The sequence below is a fragment of the Corythoichthys intestinalis genome, chromosome 2 (genome assembly GCF_030265065.1).
Source record: "Corythoichthys intestinalis isolate RoL2023-P3 chromosome 2, ASM3026506v1, whole genome shotgun sequence".
NCBI classification, from domain to species: Eukaryota; Metazoa; Chordata; class Actinopteri; order Syngnathiformes; family Syngnathidae; genus Corythoichthys; species Corythoichthys intestinalis.
In genome coordinates, this window is record NC_080396.1 from 64,949,922 (window position 1) to 64,971,350 (window position 21,429).

The window sequence follows — 21,429 nt, forward strand, 5'->3', positions numbered from 1 at the left end:
GTGTACGTGCGCGCTACAGGCTAACTCATAACCTACAGGCAACACAGGCAGTAATAGGTCTGCAATTAATTAAGCCCTGATGAAAAATAAATGAATAAAAATTGATCCAATAATCCCTGTATAGAAGCTAGATAGCTACAAAGTTTCAAGACGATCGGTTCACAAATGGCGAGTGAGTAGGGCTTCAAAGATAGTGTCCACAAGATGAAGAACAACTACCACCTGAGTGGTTCCTTGACAGGCCTTCAACCAGTAAAAATATGGAATCACTCAATTCTGTGGAAAAAAAATGTGAAAAAAGATAAAAATAAAAAACAATTAAAACTGTGACTGAATTAATGTGTCAGTCTTCAAGGAATGTTTTCACGTAAAATGTACATTTCACTGTCAAAATAGGAGGCTTTCGATACCCACTAATAATTGATGAATGATAGGCTTTAGCTCACAAAGCACCCAAATAAGAATAAGAAATACTTCAAGCTGTATATTTTTCGCTCCTAGCTGAAGCCACATGACACAAACATAGTTTAAACAATGTACATTTCAACAAAAAATGTTTAACCAAGCTACCTTAATGCTAATATACATATAAACCGATGTGAAATGAACAGTCAGCTCTTTCTTTCTTTCTTTCTTTCTGTTTTTTTTTTTTTTTTTTTTTTTTTTTTTAAATTAAAAGCAAGTTCGCAGCCACACACTGAATCCGATTTTGTTTCCCTGTAGATGAGTCCTGTGGCAACTGCTCTTTCGGAGCGATCTGTGATGCCCAGAGTGGACAGTGTGTTTGTGCAACAGAGTGTGTGGAGTCCCACCAGCCCGTATGCGGGAGCGACGGCACGACATACAACAGCGAATGCGAACTGCACGTACGAGCCTGCAAAAAACAGATGGATCTTCGAGTGGTCAGCCAGGGAGAGTGCAGTAAGTAGTGCATGCTTTTTGCTCACTCTGCAAAAACAGAATACTCAATATGTATGAATCCTTTGAAAAACTGGAGACCATGATTAAAAGAATAACATAGTGTTGCTCATTTTTGGTAAATTATTAAACAGACAAATGCAAAAAAAAATAAATAAATACAATAAAAACTTTGAACGGATAGATTTATTTGCATGAATATTAAAGGATTTTGCTGCTGTCCTGGAAAATGTTCAATTAGGTTGAATTCTAAAGACAAAGAAAACACAAAGGAGAATACAAATCAGACTAATGCACACCCATGTTGCGGCCTAACATTCCTAATTGGGTACCATACAGGCAAGATTTCTAAGGTAAATGAGAAATTAGGAAAAATGTCAAAAATGAGCCTTTAACTGCATCCCAGTGTGCACTAAAAAGTGTCTTCCTTGGCCTCTTGTAGGATTCTGCAAATATTACTAAATATTACCTCATCCAAAATTCTTCTGTTGATTTGATATTTGTGCACTATACAATGAACTGGAGTGACTATACCAATGTGTTACTACTTTGGCCCTCAAGCAAATGTATACATTTTTCCTATATCATTCCTAGCTGCAAGCTGCACACCATACCCAGTTGAGATTATTCTACTATAATATTACAAACTGCACGCTCTTTTGCTTCCTCTGGGTTTGGTAATGCCAGTGAAGCACGTCAATAATTTTGCACTCTTTGGGTGTAAATAGATTTTTGAAATAATGTCATCACAAAGAACCATAAAGCGAATCATCCCTTTTATTCTTTGGCACAACGCATAATTATTCTCTTCTGTGTTATTTAGAAACTTGTGGCAACACTGTGTGTGCCTGGGGCGCCCGTTGTGTACGAAGTAAGTGCGAGTGTCCATCATGCTCGGGTGAAGCGTTCTCCCCGGTGTGCGGAAGTGACGGCACCACTTATGAGAACGAGTGTGAACTCCGCCTGTCCTCGTGCGTGCAGAAGAAGAGAATCGATGTGGCGAATTCCGGCAGATGTGATGAAGGTAGGAAATGGACTTTGAAATAGCGTAATTATGTTAACTAACCGCCTGTTAAAGGTGTGTAATCATCTTAATCAGCTGACCTGACATACAGTATTCAGTCATCTGTCGTTTTTTTTTTTTTTTTCCCGCTAATGGGCCACATGCCACCGGCCGCATGTTAATGAATTGGCGTAGAAAGAATGAACTGGAACTGCATGTCCATAAATAAAATCCATCATGGGGAATGGTATTTAATTCTATCTGATTAAAGCAGTTCACTTGATCCTTTTCTTTCTATACATTTTTATTTTTTGTTATGTCTTTATATGTTCAATAAAATCAATTAAAACAATATTTCAAAATTAATACAATGTGCAATATTTACGAAATTCCTGCCCTAGATTCAAAAGAAAAAAAGCAAATCAGTTAAAAGGAGGGAAAGCTATTGCTTATCCTTCTATTTGGGCCATATTTGGCAACTGTTTTGGTGTATAAATGTAGGCAGTATCATAAATAATTGATGACCGTATTTACGCGACCATAAGGCGCACCGTATTAAAAGGCGCAGGCTCATTTACGGGTGATATTTTTGTATTTAACACACACACAAGGCGTGCCACATTACTGGGGGCATGAAAAACATACGCCAGCATGTGCGCTAGTATACTAGTACATGCTAGCATACAGTAAGGCAAATAAGTTTTAGTCAACCACCAATTGTGCAAGTTCTCTTACTTAAAAAGATTAGAGAGACCTGTAATTGTCAACCTGGGTAAACAACAGTGTGCGAAAAGCTTGTGAAGAGTTACAGAAAACGTTTGTCCTCCGCCTTGCTGAGAGAAAAAGGCGCTGTGGAAAGAGTAGGGAGGCAAGAGATGGGGGATATCATTGCCTCTCTGGTCGCCAGCTTCCCCTCTCTTCACGCGAGCCCGCTGTCAGAACTAAAAAAAAAACGGATCGGAACTGACAAGAGGAGTCCGCGCCAGGGGGAAGTGGGACCTGACACCATCAGGAAGTGCAGGACGGCAGCAACACTGCTGGGGGAGGAGGGGAACATATGCCCTCTATAACACACAACCTTCTCCCTTTAAGGTTCTCATGTGGCACTCAATTACATACACCTTTTTCAAAAATTGCTCAGTCAGACAGTCAGACAGATACATTTTGCTAATCACACAATAGGTGCACCACTTTATTAGGTGCACCGTCCATTTTGGAGAAATTGCTACTTATTTTTGTGAAAATACGGTAACTGTTTATTCATAATATTTAGTAATAATCCATTGTCAGCGGCTGTATCCATTTCACTCATTCACTGCTAATTATTAGGTCCTGTTAAAGTTTTATATTGTTTTATTGGACATTTTTAAAAGTGAAACTTCTATATGGAGTGATTTTACATCAATTGGAATATTTCAAGCCTATGTTTTCATTATGAACGTGTAGAATTCAGTATTGTATAAAATTCAGTCTCACACCACAATCAGCGACGTGAAACCCTGTTACGATTTCGTGAGACTTGAAAATCGTTTGAAGCAAAAATTCATAAATTGTTTGATTGTGCGAAAGTAAGACTTGTCAACAAGCCTGCCAAATTTTCATGATGAAAAAAATATATAATGATTAGTAAATAAAGCTTTTTAAATGGAGAAAAAAAGGCATGGCCTTTTAGTCGTTGTCAGAAGTGGGATAAAGACACGGCACATGTTCATAACTGCAAAAGGACAAAAGCGAACAGGGTTTTGTTCGCCCTTCTCAAGGTTTAGCATCACAAGTATCGACTAACGGAGCATACCAACTGTTCCGATAACTGAGGGGTACAAATCCGAGAAGGTCAAGAATCTGCAGGTTGACTAGAGAAACACATAATCCATGTCGCTTAAAGTCCAATGTGAAGTTTTCACAGCGAATGATGATTTGGTGTGGCATGTCATCTGCTGGTATACAGACATCTACCAGAAAATTCCACAGCACTTCACACTTCCTTCTGTTGACAAGATGTATGGAGATGATGATTTTATTTTCTAGCAGGTATTGCCACCTGCTGACACTGACAATAGTACCTAAAAGTCATCTTAATGGCCATGGTGTTACTGTGCTCAATTGGCAGGCAAACTCCCTTGATCAGAACCATGTGGGCATTCTATGGACTGTTGTCAAAAGGAGGATGAGCAACCAACCAAGTATTGAGTGCCTGGAAATGGAAATTGGTTATTTTTCACCAGCCTTGCATTTGTACTTAAAACGCCCATTATTTGTACATTATGTATGTAACGTACGTACGTAAAATTGTTGCTGATGCATATTCACAAGGTTTGCATAGGGACGGTAGGGACATAACACTACCAACTTTTCAGGATGCTAAAATTGTCCCCACATACCTTTAAGTAACCTTATTTGAATTATATAATAAGTTCAGTTGTATAGGGAATTTAGATTGTCTTCCCGTATGTTGTAAGGATAGAATTGACCCTACCATTATTAAGTGAATTATTTTCATTATGTTTATGTTTGCTAATAAAAAAAGACATTTATTCCGGAAGTTTTCAAAATGTTTCTTTAGTAGTTTTTGAAAACAAAGGTTTGAATCAAACAGTGCATCACCTGAACCAATGCACATAAAAGTTATTATCAGTCCATACGGATTCATTTTTCATTGATCATTTAGCCTATCAACTAATTAGGTTCATATTTATGAAAAATGTGGCCCTTTGCCCCGTTCATTCAATCTGTTTGGTCTTATTAATGTCCCATGCCCAGCAAAAAGTGTACATGCAGGTTATGCTGTTATATCGTCCCTACAAATGTTGAGACCAAACCTACGCCCTAGCATATTCCTAATTATCTTTTTTGTTGAGTGATGACGGCATCACTTGCAAAATTAACTTGACATCATAATTACTGCACTACTACTACTAGTAGTAACGGTATATTGTTAGGCTACTCTCTGCGTCACTTGCACAGCTGTCGTTATTCAGGACTTATCCTGCCTTACTGGTTCTTAGCTGTGTAGCTCAGTAAATCATTCTTGTGTAGTGTTGTATTTTCAATCAATTAGATCTAATTCAGTGAGCAAATCATATCTGGATCAGCGCTGACAGAGCTAGGCGGAAATATCATATTCCCTTCCTCAAGCGTGAACTCTGCGGGGAGCGGGGAGCTGTCCTCTGGCTGTCATGCAGATGGTGGTACGCCATTCCCCTCGTGGCTTGTGGGTGATCACAGCAAGCAGACAACGTGTGAAGGGGAGCAGATTACACCTGCCAGCAGGAGGGCTGGGTGGTAACTGTAGAGAAGAAAAGGGAGGCAGGTGGAGGAGGGTGCAAAGGCATGGGATGATTCCACTTCCATTTCTACAGCTTGCTGGAGGTGTTTCTTTTCTTTATTCCCCCCCTCCCCACTCTTTCTCAGACACCCTACATTCTTTCATTCCCTTTGTCTACTACATTGGCCTGAGGCCGTGAAGCGACTCATGATGCCAAAGCCTCTTGTGGCGGATTTAACATCATTTCATTGAGTGAGAGACTGACCTTTTCTGTATGTAGAGCATGAAGAAATGTGCAAGTGTATACCCGCACCACACTCTGGCATTCATCTCCCGCTCCATCCACAATGTCTGGTAGCGGACACTGTTTCAGGCAGACAGACCTTCGCATCCCTGGAGGGCACCCGTGCTGCCTGATGGCTAAGTTTTTCTATTTCATCCCACGTCTAGTTCATACTGTCCCTGAGCATCCGCCACTTTCCATCATTTTTTCATTTTCATTCAGAAGCTTACACAATAGATTCTTTTTTCTTTTTTGTGTTCACTCACTATCACAATCAGCCTTGTCGCTCACTCTGGTCTCGCTCCATTTTGCACTTTTCTCTGTCAAAAAATTGGCCCCTTGGGAAGAAAAATGGCTCAAGCAGCCCCTGCATCAGCTGTGATCGATACCTTTTCCTACAGGAAGAAGAACAGGACCTTCCTATCTTGTTCGGACTTTCAAATGTGTCTCTAAGTTGTGCAGTATTAATTGTTACCCATCATAATCATTCTTTAGATCTTAGTTATTCAGTCAGTCACTTATTCACTTGGTTAAGTCGGGTATACACTATGCAAATAGAAATTGTTTCGAGCCTGATTTCTGCCTACTAATTTTTGAAACTGGGTCATTTACAAGCCTTGTAAGGCGTCATCAGTCGGCTGTGTACAATAGAACTATATAGGCTGTATACAATAGGGAACGCTTAGCACCTGAAAACTGACAGGCGACAGATGAATTGACAGCACAGATTTACAAAGTTAAGAGAAGCACATTACTGTTGGCAGAGTTCTCATAACGTTCAGAGTGCATCCAAATGTATTTTCTCTGATTGATTTTGATTTGTTTAAATTTGGGCACACCCTGCCCATAGTTAGCTGGGATAGGCTCTAGCACCTACAAGATCCTCATGAGTAGAGTTTTCCTATAATGAATTTTTAAGCAATAAGCGATATCCTGATATTGTCCAACCCCCAAAACCCGATACCAATACCAAACCGATGCTGATATGTGCGGTCATGGGCCTAACATTTTATGGCTAATTATATTGTAATGCCCCACTGGATGCTTTAATAATGCTAAATGTAACAACTTCAAGGTTTTCCAAATAAACATTCTGTGAAAAATAAGATATCAACTTAAACTAAAGTTATGGAAAAAGTGCCTATATTGCACCACTATATTTATTGTTGAAATCAAAATAGTGCAAACACCATTTTTTTGGATCAGTTATAAAGTGCCAATAAGGCACTGCCATATGCATATTGGCCAAAAACCAATAATGTAAAAAAAAAAAAACAACGTCGATATTATCGGATATCATTTCAAAATGCTTTTATCGGCCGATATTATCGGCTACCCGATAATATCAGACAATTCTACTCATGAGGATAACTGGCTCTGAAGATGAATGAGTGATAAATGAATCTGGGCACAAAGAAAGCTTGCAATATTTTTGACCTCACTGCTTCTATCTAGCATCTTTTGTATGTTGCTTTCTCCTAATGAGCCTAGGAGGCCACAACAACCATGTACGAAGATTGCTTACAGTAAGTTGGCGGGTTACTGTCAGTGGGTAAGTCATCTGTTGTTAATACACCATTGTTAAGTAAAAAATATCACTTTGGCAAAACTCCATTGGCTGTTTGAATGAAAATTAGGTAACTAGGAGAAGAAAGTCCTTTAGTATGTAGAAAATTAATTGACATGTTCAATACCTGAACGCTATCAAGGCTACGCCTACTATGGGACAGATAATTTTCACCAGGATGCCGACTATTTTTATACCTGTCCGCACTTCGTTTAAGGTGCGTTTAAGGCCCCCCCGCTTCTGCAAGGTACGCCTGCATTTGTGCAGACTACACATGCGTAGAAAGGATAAGCGTCAAGTATTACGTCATCACCCACGCGGTTTACCTCTGAACCGGAAACTCATTACTCGCCAGCGAGAAGTTTCAAAATTACTACACCTTCTATACCAGGGCTCGGTAACTCTGTTTTGTGATCACTGTTTTTTTTTCGTGATGGCAATAACGCATCACGCGGGAGCGAGAGTGAAGGGACTGAGGGCACACACGGCTTATATGAGCAGTCAAGTTGTGATTGAAATCTTTAGAAAAGAACAAAAATGAAAGCCTGACATTATTACTTGGGATGTTACAATCGATACTCAGTTGCGCACTCACCACTTGGAAAATAACAAATAGAAACATATGGTGTGGCGCTGCGTATATTTCATGGAAACCGCAACCAGGAGTGCTTGTGCATAACAGTGGCGATCCTGGAAGTGCCGACAGTTTTCACAGGTGGAAATATCATCTAAATGAAACTGATCTAGCGCCTCTGTGACTTGGGGTACCACGCGGTTCACTTTTCGGGGTTTAATTTTCCTGTACGCATTTTTATATACTCTAGTTCGGCCGGCATTGTGTTGGAAGGGGCCAGCCCCGCTGCTGGCTGATTGAACTACTCCACAATGGGAGGTCCACAAATGGGCACTAAATAGAAGCATATTGTTGTGACGTACGTAAGGTTCTAGAGCAGTGGTCTCCAAACTATTCCACATAGGGCTGCAATGGGTGCAGGATTTCATTCCAACAAACAAGACAACACCTATGCACCAATCTGGTGTCTTACAAGTGTAATCAGTTGATTGCAGTCAGGTGCTGCTTGTTTTAGCATAAACTTCATTGGTTAAACTGTCGGTACTCGATCGGTTGGAACAAAAACCAGGACCCACAGCAGCCCTTGAGGACCGGTTTGGAGACCCCTGTTCTAGAAAAATGTGTGAATGCATGATCAGCTCATCACAGTCGACCGAGCCTGCCTGTGGAAAAGAAAAGAGGAGCAGCAGTCTTTATCGTCCGGTCCATTGTTTACAATGCCGTCATGCCGCACTAAAAATGGCGATGCACGCTCCATGATGTCACTTCCTTCGTATCCGATAGTTGTACGGAGACAGCAGTCCATATTAAGCGGTGGGTAATATTACCCGCCTACATTATCCGTGTAACAACTAATCCGAACAAGTGGTATACTAGCGTGGCCGACATGCCGTATAGTATAACTAATTACACGTTTAAAGCCATTATCTACCCTAGTGTAGACATAGCCTTAAACTTCTTTTAAACTCATAGTTCATCTGCTTGACGTGTGCAGATGATCATTTCCTTAGCATTCATTCAAATTCAAAAATCAAAATGAAACCTCTTATGCTAATTAGTCACTTGCTCTGCAAGACAACAGAAGAATTCTAAACAAAATACAATGTTCCCAACTTTTTATACTTAAAATCAAGAATAGGACTAGAAAGACATACTTAAAAAACATCACTTTAGTCTTGGTTCAAATAGTAGCTGCAGTAAGTACAAAATGGACCTTGTTTTCATTCTGCTTTAATTTAGCAGTAATGAAAAAAGGCAGCGTCTCCTCTGTCCACCTTACAGGATAACTTATCACCTGTTTAATTTCACACTCGGTTTGGCCTGGCTTAGCATCTTTTTACTACTTGGGAAAAGTGGCACGTGAGAGCAGTGCTTAACTTGCAGCAGGGGATAACCCTTATTAACTGAGAGGATATGTAATAAACTAGAAATATCCTTCAATCTTGTGCGAATTTTGCGAGATACAGATGTCACGGAAAAATGCCAATGGAATAAATTAACGGAAGACGAAAAACCCATTCATAACATTGAACTATTAACAAAATGCTGGTCAGATATCTAGCCACATTAGAACAGCGGACAATATGGAAAATAGAGTATGTGCACGACTGGAGTTGGTACACAGTTGATGAGTTTTGTATATTTTGAGAATTTCTAGGTATAGTACAAGTTTCTAACTAATGATACATTTAATAAATGTACAGTAACTATACACATTTTTATGTTGTCCTGCTTTTGTTGAGCTTCAATAAGCAAATAAAGACATTTGCAGCACATAAAAAGGTACATCTTGGTTTTGACACACGACACTGAATGACCTGGCTATAGAGGTCAGCTAGACATTGTAGTACTCATATTGTCCTCTTTTAGTTTCTCGTCTATAGCTTCTGTACTCTTAGACATCCCCTCTATTTTTGCAATCGTCAAATGCTCATATGATCCTCTCGCACCCCCTACCCCTATTTTGTATGCTATTTATTTCCTCTCTCTCTCCTCCCCACTGCATTTCAATAGAGCTCCCTTGGTTTGATGGAGGTTTTCAGCTAGATTGAGTAAGAGTGACTGGATGGGCAATGCAAAGAGCTTATGTAGTCATCTTTGCCAGTCATGTATTAATTGAAAGGTTCTCCAGATGCATGGTAGGCACATCAGAGAGCAAAAGCTAATTAGGACTCCCCCATTTGCTTTTCACTTTTTTATATTCCATTCCAATGTCTTATCTCTTCTATTTATTTGTCTCAGAGAAGGAGGCTGGGGCAGAATACCAATTGGCTACGTCTGCATTTCTCTTTCATTGTGCTCTGCTGAGCTGGCGTGCACTGGCAAAGGCACAAGTGGCCAACCCTGGAATGCATTTGCTGCAATTCCATTCTCTTTCTGCTCAGTTGACTTGTTATAGAATATACCTGGAAGAATGTCACATAACTTTGGAATGTCAGAAATTAGGTTTTTCAAAAGGACTGCCGTGTGAAAGGTCGTCAAAACAAAAAAGCTAGAGTTGGACTTTTTTTGCACAGTATGGTTGCTTATTGTATTTTAAAATTTATTTTTCTCAGCATTCAAGCTTTCCCTTTTCTTTTTTGAATAATAAATGTTTCCTACGGACTATCGGTTAGCCCCAAGGGTGCTTCACTAGCATAAGCTCACCATCTGACATTCCTTCCATCTTTTCCAAACAGACTCCTTTCATTCCCTGCCTTCACATGCTTTCACCTAATCTCCCTCAGGAGTTTTACTCAAGGTTTGTTGTTTCCCCTAAACGAGTCCCCAAATAATCCTGCAGCTTCTCTTTCTTCCCTCTTCGTTGCCGTTTTTAAGACTTGGATTTATCGCCGTGTGCTAAAGTTTATACAGCAGCTGCAACAGCAGTTTTGTGATCCCACCGGTCGCGGTCATGGTCTGAATTATGGGGCGTTGTTCAACATATGGCCAACCTGAGTATGTCGTTGACTTATAGAAGTGAACCGATAAAATTTCTTCCAAGGTCACTGTAAAGGAGCTACTGGGACAACTCTCTTAAAGGTCTTGGGAGATTCAATAAGAAATGAAAAACTCAATTATTTCAGTGTTGCATGGTTGCATATCTCAAAGCAAGCAGCTATAAAGCACGACTTACCACCATTTTTTTCCTGCACAGTTGGATACCAGGCTTGTTTTTCTGGTCTTTCTGAACTCGAACACCAATAGTGGCAGAGGACACAATTTATTTCTACTTAATTTACTCATTTGAAAAGTGCTAATCTGCTCTGGGGTTTGAATTTAGGCTGTGATAAAACTTTACGCAACTGTAATGGTATTGCCTTAAAATGTCCTCCTATTGAAAGTACAGTAGTAATACAATAACAAATCATAAACCTTTCCCTAAGTATTTACTCTTTGCCAAATTGCAACTAATAAAAATCCAGTGCGTCTTAAATTAACACTATACCTACTTACAGACTGTGGCTCTGGAGGGTCCGGATCTGGTGCAGAGAGCTGCGAACAAGACCGCTGTCGCTTGTTTGGAGGGTCATTGGACGAAGATGCCGAAGAAGACCGATGCATTTGCGACTTCATTTGCCACACTGTGCCTCACGCCGAGGTAATGATTGCTTTTCTTTCATTTACTGTAATATGAAATAAATACGAAGAAATCTCAGTCACATTTGCAAATCTGTCAAAACAGCAAGAAACAAGGGCTGTCAAAATTATCGCGTTAACGGGCGGTAATTATTTTTAAAAAATTAATCCCGTTAAAATATTTGACGCAATTAACGCACATGCCCGGCTCAAACAGATTAAAATGACAGCACAGTGCAATTTCAACTTGTTACTTGTGTTTTTTGGAGTTTTGTCCCCCTCTGCTGGCACTTGGGTGCAACTGATTTTATGGGCTTAAGCGCCCATGAGCATTGTGTAATTATTGACATCAACAATAGCGGGCTACTAGTTTATTTTTTGATTGAAAATTTTACAAATTTTATTAAAACATTAAGAGGGGTTTTAATATAAAATTTCTATAACTTGTACGAACATTTATCTTTTAAGAACTACAAGTCTTTCTATCCATGGATCACTTTAACAGAATGTTAATAATGTTAATGCCATCTTGTTGATTTATTGTTGTAATAAAGAAATACAGTACTTATGTACCGTATGTTGAATGTATATATCCATCTTGTGTTTTATCTTTCCATTCCAACAATAATTTACAGAAAAATATGGCATATTTTAGAGATGGTTTGAATTGCGATTAATTACGATTAATTAATTTTTAAGCTGTAATTAACTCGATTAAAAACATTTTAATCGTTTGACAGCCCAACAAGAAACATCACCAATTTACCAGATTGTTAACCAATGATGGCTGTGCTGTGTAGCTCATATATTTGTTGATTCTTCGTCAATTCAGTGAATTTATTTTTGCTATTTTTTATTTTATTATTTTTTTTAATGACTACCTACCACGGTTACAAACAAACAAAAATTGTAATTCAAAATAAATTGTTGATTTCTCCATCTTTCATATGTAGGTCTGTGGCTCAGACGGGAAAACTTACAACAATGAGTGTGAGCTGAAGAAGGCAAGGTGTGAGAAACAAGAGCAGTTGACAGTTCAGCACCTGGGATCTTGTGCAGGTCTGTTTATCCTCTCAATGCAACATACTCCAACATCCATCGTCATTGACATCTCACATCTCTCGCTCGTTCATGTCATCCATTGATTGGGGAGGATTTGTAAATATGTATGCTTTATTTGGAACATACAACTGTATATAGAAATGTAGCTTGTAAAATGTTTAAAATTCGAAGTTGAATACAGTCCATGGGAATCACTGGTAGATGCTGGTCTTTCAATGACGGGAAGCTCAAAGTGTGTACGCCTGTTAGTGCTTTGTGATGGTGGAAGGGCTCAATGGCACCCGCTGCTCGGTAGGGAAAGAAACAAGATTACCAGAAGTCAAGTCTTCAAACACAAGCAGCTACAATAAAAAAAATAATAAAAAATAAAAAAAAAAACACCAGCGATGGAAACTCAAATTTTCGCTAGTCGTTTTTAACAAAGCAAGTGTCGCTAGGTTGAAAGTCAAATCAGAACAAAAGAATGGAAATTGAAAAATTCCTCCCGAGGATGCTAATACGACAAGATCACTGATTTTCTCATTTCGCAGTCAATCAAAGACATTCAGCCTCAGAAAGACCATCCAATCAACATGAAGAGAAGGAGAGCGCCCGAATGAAAATCAAGCCTGCATCGTAACTAATGATAGGAAGCTTCTGAACAAAAGTGGGTTGTAGCCAATATTTAGTCAATGACATGTGAACGCAACTGTGTAGTTTTTTCTTATATATCACTATGTTTTTTGCATTTTGGGTGAAGATGAGCTTCCCTTGCAGTCTTTTAGCAATTGCCACTAATGGGAATGTACAGTAATTTTGGTTTAGGTTGAGATAAATAATCCAAATTTCTCTTTATTTTTTTTTACATTTTATTATTATTATTTTTTAATTTATCGTATTTTTGCGACCATAGGGTGCACCGTATTAAAAGGCACTGGCCCATTTTCGGGTCCTATATTTGTGTTTAACACACACTCAAGACATCGCATTATTGGGCGCGTGAAAAACTTAAGCCAGCATGCACGCTAGCATGTGCGCTAACATGTGCGCTAACTTTTTTTTTTTTTTTTTTTTTCCATAAGGCAACGGGAGCAAAACTGAGTTCAATTGTACTTTATTAAAAAAAATTTAAAAGTAATCACATCAATTGTACTCAATCCACAAATCCATCGAAGCCCTCATCTTCTGTATACGAATTGAACAGCTGGGCTAGGTCTCCATCAAGCCTGGCAGGTTCCCTCTCGTTGTTGTCAGAGTCAGTCTCCTTGCCGTGCGCCTCCTCCTCAGAAATGATGCTGGCTTTGGCGAAAGCACAGATAACAGTGCAAGCAGACACCTTAGCTGAAGCATCCACAATCCATTTGCAAATTTTGCTCTGCCTCCCAGTCTTCGTAAAGCTGTGTTCGCCATTCGTCATCCATTGCTCCTACGCCGCTCGCAACTTGACTTTGAACGCCCGGTTTGCACCGACGTCCAGCGATTAGAGTTCCTTCGTCAAGCCTCCCGGAAAAATTTTAATCGTTTGACAGCCCTAGTTATTATACTTTTATTAAATATGCTATTGCCTCAAGTCCAGCTGTCCCCCTTACTTGCACACGCTCAAAGGGCCCCATGTTGCTTGTTGCCTGGGGCCCCCAGGGACCCTTGCTACGCCTCTGGTCACACATTAGGCGCACCGTCCATTCTGGAGAAATTGTTTGACTTTTATGTGCGCCTTATGGTTGTGAAAATACGGTACTTTACATCCATATGGCTTAATTTTACTAAATAAATGTAAATTGCTCCTCTTCTTCAATTTAAATTTTAGCCCTGGAACATAACTGACAATCATTTCCTACTTTTACTAATTTTGCATCAAAATTTTAAACTCATGATATACCAGAGGATTGTTTGTATACATTTATAAGAGGTGAGAGATGCTGGAAATAACAATTTTCCAATCAACAGTAAATATTTTCTCCCTACACTACTTATTGTCTTACAATGTAAGATGAATACTAAGGTTGCAAACTCATTTGAGGTTCTAGCCTTTTCTTTGTCTATAGCTAAATTCATGGGTTAGATCAGTGCTTCTCAATTATTTTCTGTCACGCCCCCCCAAGGAAGACGTAAATGTTTCGCGCCCCCCCAAACTCTCTGCCGCCACTGTAAATAGTATCATTTGTCTATAAAATTACTATTATAAATACGCATCTGCCTAACATTGTGTCCTTTTTTTCTAATAAAGAAAAAAAGTAACATAGATCAACTTATAATAAAGTATAGCTTTATTATAAACATTGTTTTGTTTGTAACAGAGAAGACTTGATGTGCATCAATTTGCCTGAATTAAAAAAAAAAAATTCACATCCAAACTAAAAAATACACTCAAGGTACATTTTTGACCATTTGATACAGAACAATAAAATGTAATAAAATCAGTAAATAATACCAAATTAAAATTGATTAGAAACATTCACTCATGAGGACAATATGCCAAAAAATTTGACTGAAAAATCTGAATAAAAGGGGGGGGTAGTGTCCTTGGACAGGACAGTTTTTATTTTTGCTGCTCACAGTATTTACCTCCTTTGCAATGATGTGGAGTTATTTTTCAATTAACATGCTAACAATGCTCACTGGCTTACTGATATAACACTGACAAAGCAGGACGATTGTTGGCAATATTCGGCACGTTTTCACTGAAAAAAATCAAGCGGCTTAACAATGAGATTGGGGTCTAATGTCTTTAAGTGGCGTCTTAATTGATTTGGCTTCTTGCTGTCTGCTATAATTATTTTTAGACACAGTAAACAGTGGTCTTTCATCATCACCCACTGTATTAAAAGTCAAAGCTAAAAGGCAAACGGCACGAAAAAGCGCATTCACGGCGGCCGAGGTAGAACCGTAGGTGAGGGCAGTCGTCGTGACGATCCCAAGCCGAAAATGGCACTTCTCGGGCGGCGACGTGAGAACCGGACAAGACAGTGGGTCGCTGCGTGAGTGAGTCCGGTCGGAAAACGGCTTTCGAAAACGGCGGTGGCACACTGCTCTTCATATCTGTTGTCTGTGTGTGCTGAGTGCTCTTCCTTAGTTCAAAAATACTGCGCGCATTCTGAAAATGAGAGCGCCACTGCCACCTACTGAGTGGATGTGCAAGTACACTTTATTCCAGTACGGCAAAAAAAAACAAAAAAAACACATAAAACATGTTCCCCGAGGTCACATGCGCCCCCCCTGGCATTGCTCTGCGCCCCCCTGGGCGCCCCACTATTTGAGAAGTACTGGGTTAGATTAATCTGTTAGGCCGTTAAACTGCGGAGGTCGTCGTATTCTTCCCAAAATTAAATGGAGTGCAACATTTAGCTTGTGACTGGAAGCAGAGCGAAAGCCACTTAAGGGATTTCATATGATCATTTCTGCCTGTTTGATTCCCCATGGGAATAAAAGAGTAAAATGGAGTGAGAGGGAAAATTGCCGGTGTTTCACACCCATCCCTTGAGATTGTTCTGCTTCCTAAGCTGGCCTCTTTGGGTTCTGACTGTCACGCCTCTCTTCCATCCATGGATAATCAATCCCTTTTCCAAAGAGCCCTCTACAGGCACAGGCTCGACGGCTTTTCCATTCCCATTGGCCGATGGTATGAAACTCGGATGCTGGAGAATTACACTGCCCTTCGTATTAGCTATGTTGGGAAAAACTTCATTTGACCTCAACTCCTGAAGAAGCCTCAGAACATGCTTGGCAGAGCATTGAAAGCCTATCGGTTTTTTTTAAACATCCCAAGGAACACTTTTTTTTTTTTTTTTTTTTGCAAAAGGATACATTTTCCAGCTCAATTTACCCTATATTTCAACTCAACCATATAACTTGCTTTCAAATCCAGATTGAGGGAAAATACACCATATACAGTCACCCAGTCTTGTGTTTTCCAAAATTTGCCATAAAGATAACGTTTGGCAACGAACCTGAGCAAATTTCAGGAAAAATAGGAGACAGATTTTTTGTTGTTGTTCCGTACAGGGGTATCCTGACTAGTGTTGCCAACTTGCCAACTTTCTCGCTAAATCTGGCGACTTTCCAAAGCCTCTTGGTTACTTTTTTTTTTTTTTGTCAAAAGCGACTAGCAACAAATCTACCGATTTTATCTGTTTTTTTTTTTTACTCCCACTCCCGTTTTGCTTCTCCCATGACGTTATTTCTCTCTCCTGGAGCGTCCATTAAAATTACATGCAAAGTGCTTATTATGCAAATTAGGTGATGACGTCATGTAGTGACTTTTAGGACAGCCAATAGCTACTTTACTTACTCGTGGATTGGCAACACTGATCCTGACCCCAAGTATTACTGTACATGCACAGAGAAAGTTACAAAACTCAACAGTTAATAGTATTTCATTACTCAATTAAAGATGTGTTATGAAATGGCAAAATGTGTAGGTGAATCTCAACACAGACTCAGAGACAAGAAATAATTTGTATTATACAGGTAGTCCATGGGTTACGAACCGGGTCCATTCCTACTAGGGGTGTGGCAAAATATCAAAATGGTGATATATCGCGATACTTTACATCCCTAAAGTGCTCATGCTAAGAATTGAGGTGTCATTTTTTAAAAAAGGTTGTTTAATGGGAAAAAAAATAAGGAATCAACAAGTTACTAACAAAATCTTCCACTATTATAGGGACTCCGTTATATCGATGGCTGCCATTGACGGCGTTCGACGCGCAATCCATTAAGACTGGGAAGGGCGAATGAACGTTGGTTCATTCGATACCAGAGCATTCATAGTCTCTCTTTCTGATTTTGATTTTCGAAGCATTTACAGGTCACTTTCTGTGTATTTGAGGGTATTTACAGGTCACTTACTGTTGAGTTTGAGTCACTACCTGTTCATTCCCGATGCCCCAAAATCAACAGGAAGTAATTGAAAATCAACAGGTAATAGCCCAAATTTACCTCATTGCATGGCATTGGCTGCCGCTGATATCCATTGAAGTGGGAGGGGTTCATTCGCTGCCACCCTCCCAATTCAAATCGGTTGGACGCCTACTAGTGATAAACTTACAGCAGAAGGATGAGAATAGTTTTTCTGTTTCTATGTGGTTTTGTAGAATATCCTAGAATGATTTATTGACCAATGAATCGATAATAGTTGTTTCGCCATATCGTGAGATTATCATTATAGTGAGCTTTGTATCGTGAGGTACCAAGAGGTTACCACCACTAGTTCCTATGCTGGCGACGTAACCCAAATTTCCTCATAAATTGGAATTAACACATTAATTACCACTAAATACCCCCTAAATCTCAAAATAACTTTCAAACAAACATCCATTATACGCCATTGTACTGTCCCTGCCAAGATGTTGGAGCTAAGTCCTAGCTAGACAGAAAGCTAAGCTCCAAAATGACGATGTCAGACCTCCGTGTGATTTGCTGACTTTATTCAGCTGCTTATGACATCAACACTTGCAGAATGAAACTAAATTAAAAATGAAAATGAATCAGCTTCATCTATAATCACAGCAATTCAAATTTGCATTTATAAATAACTCGACCACAATTGAAAATGCACAATAAACAGGACAAAAGGGGTTGTATACAGGCGTTGCCTCTGTGGATGCTCCACAAGCAACAAATGTGTGTGGAGGCTCGCAGCTGTAATCTGTCCCTTCTCTCGCTCACTTGGCTGCGCTACTTCTTCGTGGGAGCAAATGCGCTCTTCCTCGTGTGGGAGTGTGCGCTCTTCTTCGTTTGCGCAAATACGTTATTCTTCGTGTGTATATGTGTGCTTACTCATGTGCCATTAGTGTTACCTGCTCTACGCTTTGTGTTCAAGATAAAAGCATGTATCACAAACCAAAAGTCAACATTATAGACTCCGGTGTCATTGAGTCGAAATCACATAAGTCGGGTACATCATAACTTGGGGACTGCCTGTGCTTATTAAAACAAAAGTTCAAAGAACAACAGCGAAAACAGAGAAAGAAATGGCAACAACATTCAGTAAAATGCCATGACCAAGGAATCACAAAAAAATAAAGCAAGCACAGCAAATTATAAACAAATTCAAGCCGGAGAGTTTGTAAGTGACGTACGCTGTACATTGCTGATGTAAGCTGATGGTGACAGGTGTCTTAAAATACTGTGTCCTCCTCCTTTCCATCAAGCTCAACCTGATGCTGGAATGAAAGAGAAAAAACTGAGAACACAACACCAATATGACAAAATGCTGAGTAATATCTATTTGAGAAAGATGAGAGAGTGGAGCGGGTCAACAGTCTTTTTCAATCTCTACACAGAATCATTCACGTTCTCAACTATTATTCATAAAGATTGAGAAGATTGAATTACTTGTACTATTTATTTTTACCTGAAATCTGGACCAAATACTTGGTGTGGTCCACACTCACCCAGACTGTTATCTCCAGCAGCCCCCAACAAGCCAGTGAAAACAACTCAGCAGACCCTGACAATGCTAGGGTAACATTGTGCGGCATAGGCCAAGCTCAATTGGGCCAGACGATGCCAGCTCAAAGAGTGAAAACCCTTGAAGGGCAGTAAGAACATATGAACTTAAAAGGTCTCCTGCAACTTAATAGGCTCAGTAGAGATAGCTGGATAGAGCGGAGGAAAGTGGCAAGTGAAATGAACTGTGACCAATGCCCATCCCTGGAGCTGGAAAGCACTGGAAAAAGAGCAAGCCCAGTCATCACCATTAGGCGGAGGCTTATATTCACGCCAGTAACCAGTGTGATTTATGACCCCGATATCTTCAGCCTCCCAACGGCAAATGAGCAGCCAAGAAAAAGAGATTGAGAGGGAGAAAAGAAGGAGAGATCTCTCCTTTCTGTCTGTACCACTTCATTTTGCTCTAAAAACCTGGCGTGAATCATCCGATGAATATTTTGATTGATTTCTGTGCTTGGCCAAAAATAAATGGGTTTGGGTACTCAAGATTTAGGTAGACTACGTACTAGGAAATCTACAGCGCTCCCTCTTACTCTCCTGATGTGCCTTGAAATTACAATTTTTCTTCCAATGAAAACACTTACTTATTCTATCAATTACACAAAATGATTGAAAACCCAAACAACAACAAAAAAATCTTGATTTATTATAGGCTAAATGTTAGAAAATGTTTGCCTTCTAAGAGACATAGCATTATATATCAACACAAAAAATACATTTGCACTGTCACTTGTTGCTAGGTAGTGTGCAGCTATTAAAAATCTAACATACAAGAACAAAAATACATTCCTGATTTTGTAATTATTGTTTGAGGGTGGCAAATATTTCTCGATGGTATTCTATGGACAACCATAAGATATTCTGTGATGATTCGATTCAAAGGCTTTCTATCAATTTAATCCAAAATGATGAAGACATTAAACACAATTCGTTCCAATTTACCTAAAGCAATATAAAATTCGAATCAGTTTTGATGCGTATGACAATTTTGTTATCATTGTTTTTAACAAAATGGCATACCGAAAATAAAATCATTTTGCAATTTGATCGAATTACATTTAATTGTGCCTAACATACTGATATATTGATCCACATGGATTTGTTTTTACACCCCTAGTGTCAACACGTGGCATATGTGTATACATATTGAAACAGAATTTGCTAAGTATTTGTATATAGATCAGGGGTGTCCAAACATTTTGCAAAGGGGGCCAAATTTGGTGTCTTAAAAATGTGGGGGGCCGACCTTGGCTGACGACCTTTACATAGAACAATATATTTAAGCAAATTTTAGCAAGTCATTTTGTGTGTCACATTTGCTTTATTATTTTTTTAATTACGTAATAATTTCAACAATCTCGCAACTAGCCTTGTGGCGTTCTCTTTCGACTCTCGGGCTTTTGCGAAATACTACTGCTGTGAAATTAAACTCTCTTCAAGTTGCTTCACTTTCTCTGTAATCTGTAATCTTCCCTGTAATCTTGTCGTACATGTCAGCGTGTCTTGTTTGGTAATATCGCCTCACATTGAACTCTTTAAAAACAGCGACTGTTTCTTAGCAAATGAAACAGACACAGCTGTTACGTATTTTAGTGAAGAAATAGTCCAATTTCCACCTATCCTTGAAGTGTCGGCCTTTCGCAGTCAACTTTTTTCAGTTGATTGTCGTCATTTTAAGAAAATTGGGAGTAAAGGGTCACACGGGGTAATGTTGCTTAAAGTGCTGCTGCCTTTTAGTGGGTAAATGAGGAGCAGCATTTAGTGTGTAAGCTACTTCATATGCTGGTGGCAGTACTGCTGACCAATGTATTAAGTCTGTGTGTGGGCCAGATAATATTGGTTTTATGACAGTGGCTGGGGGCCGGATGAAATTTGACCACGGGCCGCATTTGGCCCCCGGGCCTGACTTTGGACATGTCTGATATAGATGCTACAAAAAGGCACAAATGACATTTACAAACTGAAACTTAGCTTCATATTTATATACGTATACAGTGGTACCTCGACATACTGTACGATCCCATCGACATACGATCCTTTCGCCATCCGGCATAAAATTTGACTCGTCATTTGTCTCTACATATGACGACATGCTCGAAATACGACGATTTATGGCAGCGTCGTAATTTCATTGCATTCCCGCAAGATTGATGGACGGCAGATTTTCTTGTGAGGGAAATTAACATGAGTCCCGAGAAAGTTTGTGCATGTGGTAAAAAAAGCGTAGTGAAAGAGCGTAGTGTGCACGTCAGTGAATTGGCTCGACAATACATCCGGAATCCGACCTTCGTTTACCAGTCTTTATAAGCGAATGTGAGAATTATTATTGTTGTTACATCAGCAAGGAAGTCGCCCTCTTCGTCAGGTGTTTTAATAATTTATTTGGAACTTGTGCAACACAACAAGGCTACTGTCCGCCGTAGCCAACACCAACAACAACATGAAAAGAGAAGGTAAAAACTCTGACTCTGTCGTCAGTCACATTGTGCCTTCAGGAACAGAATGCAAACCACAATCACCAGATTAGATCTCGATTCGTTACATAATTATTATAGGTATTAATATTATATTATTTTTCTGGTTTCTATTCATAATTTATTTGTTTTGCTATATGTAATTGTGCCAGCAGTATTTATCAAAGATTTAGCGTAGGTCTTTGGGTTATGGAACGAATTCATCGATTTATAATGTTTTCTTATGTGAAAATCCCTCTCGACGTACGACCATATCGACTTACAGACCAGATCCTGGAACAAATTAAATTCGT

At 39.4% G+C, this 21,429-nt stretch overlaps 1 protein-coding gene across 7 annotated transcripts in view; it reads left to right on the plus strand.

Moving 5' to 3' along the window:
- Window positions 1-21,429, plus strand: part of agrn (agrin) — a 526,155-nt gene that overhangs the window by 359,112 nt on the left and 145,614 nt on the right. For all 7 annotated transcript variants that reach the window (XM_057830472.1, XM_057830467.1, XM_057830469.1 and 4 more), the window contains 4 exons: window positions 724-921; window positions 1,742-1,942; window positions 11,048-11,190; window positions 12,122-12,227. In XM_057830472.1, the coding sequence (XP_057686455.1) occupies window positions 724-921; window positions 1,742-1,942; window positions 11,048-11,190; window positions 12,122-12,227 (648 nt within the window). The remainder of the gene's footprint in view (window positions 1-723; window positions 922-1,741; window positions 1,943-11,047; window positions 11,191-12,121; window positions 12,228-21,429) is intronic.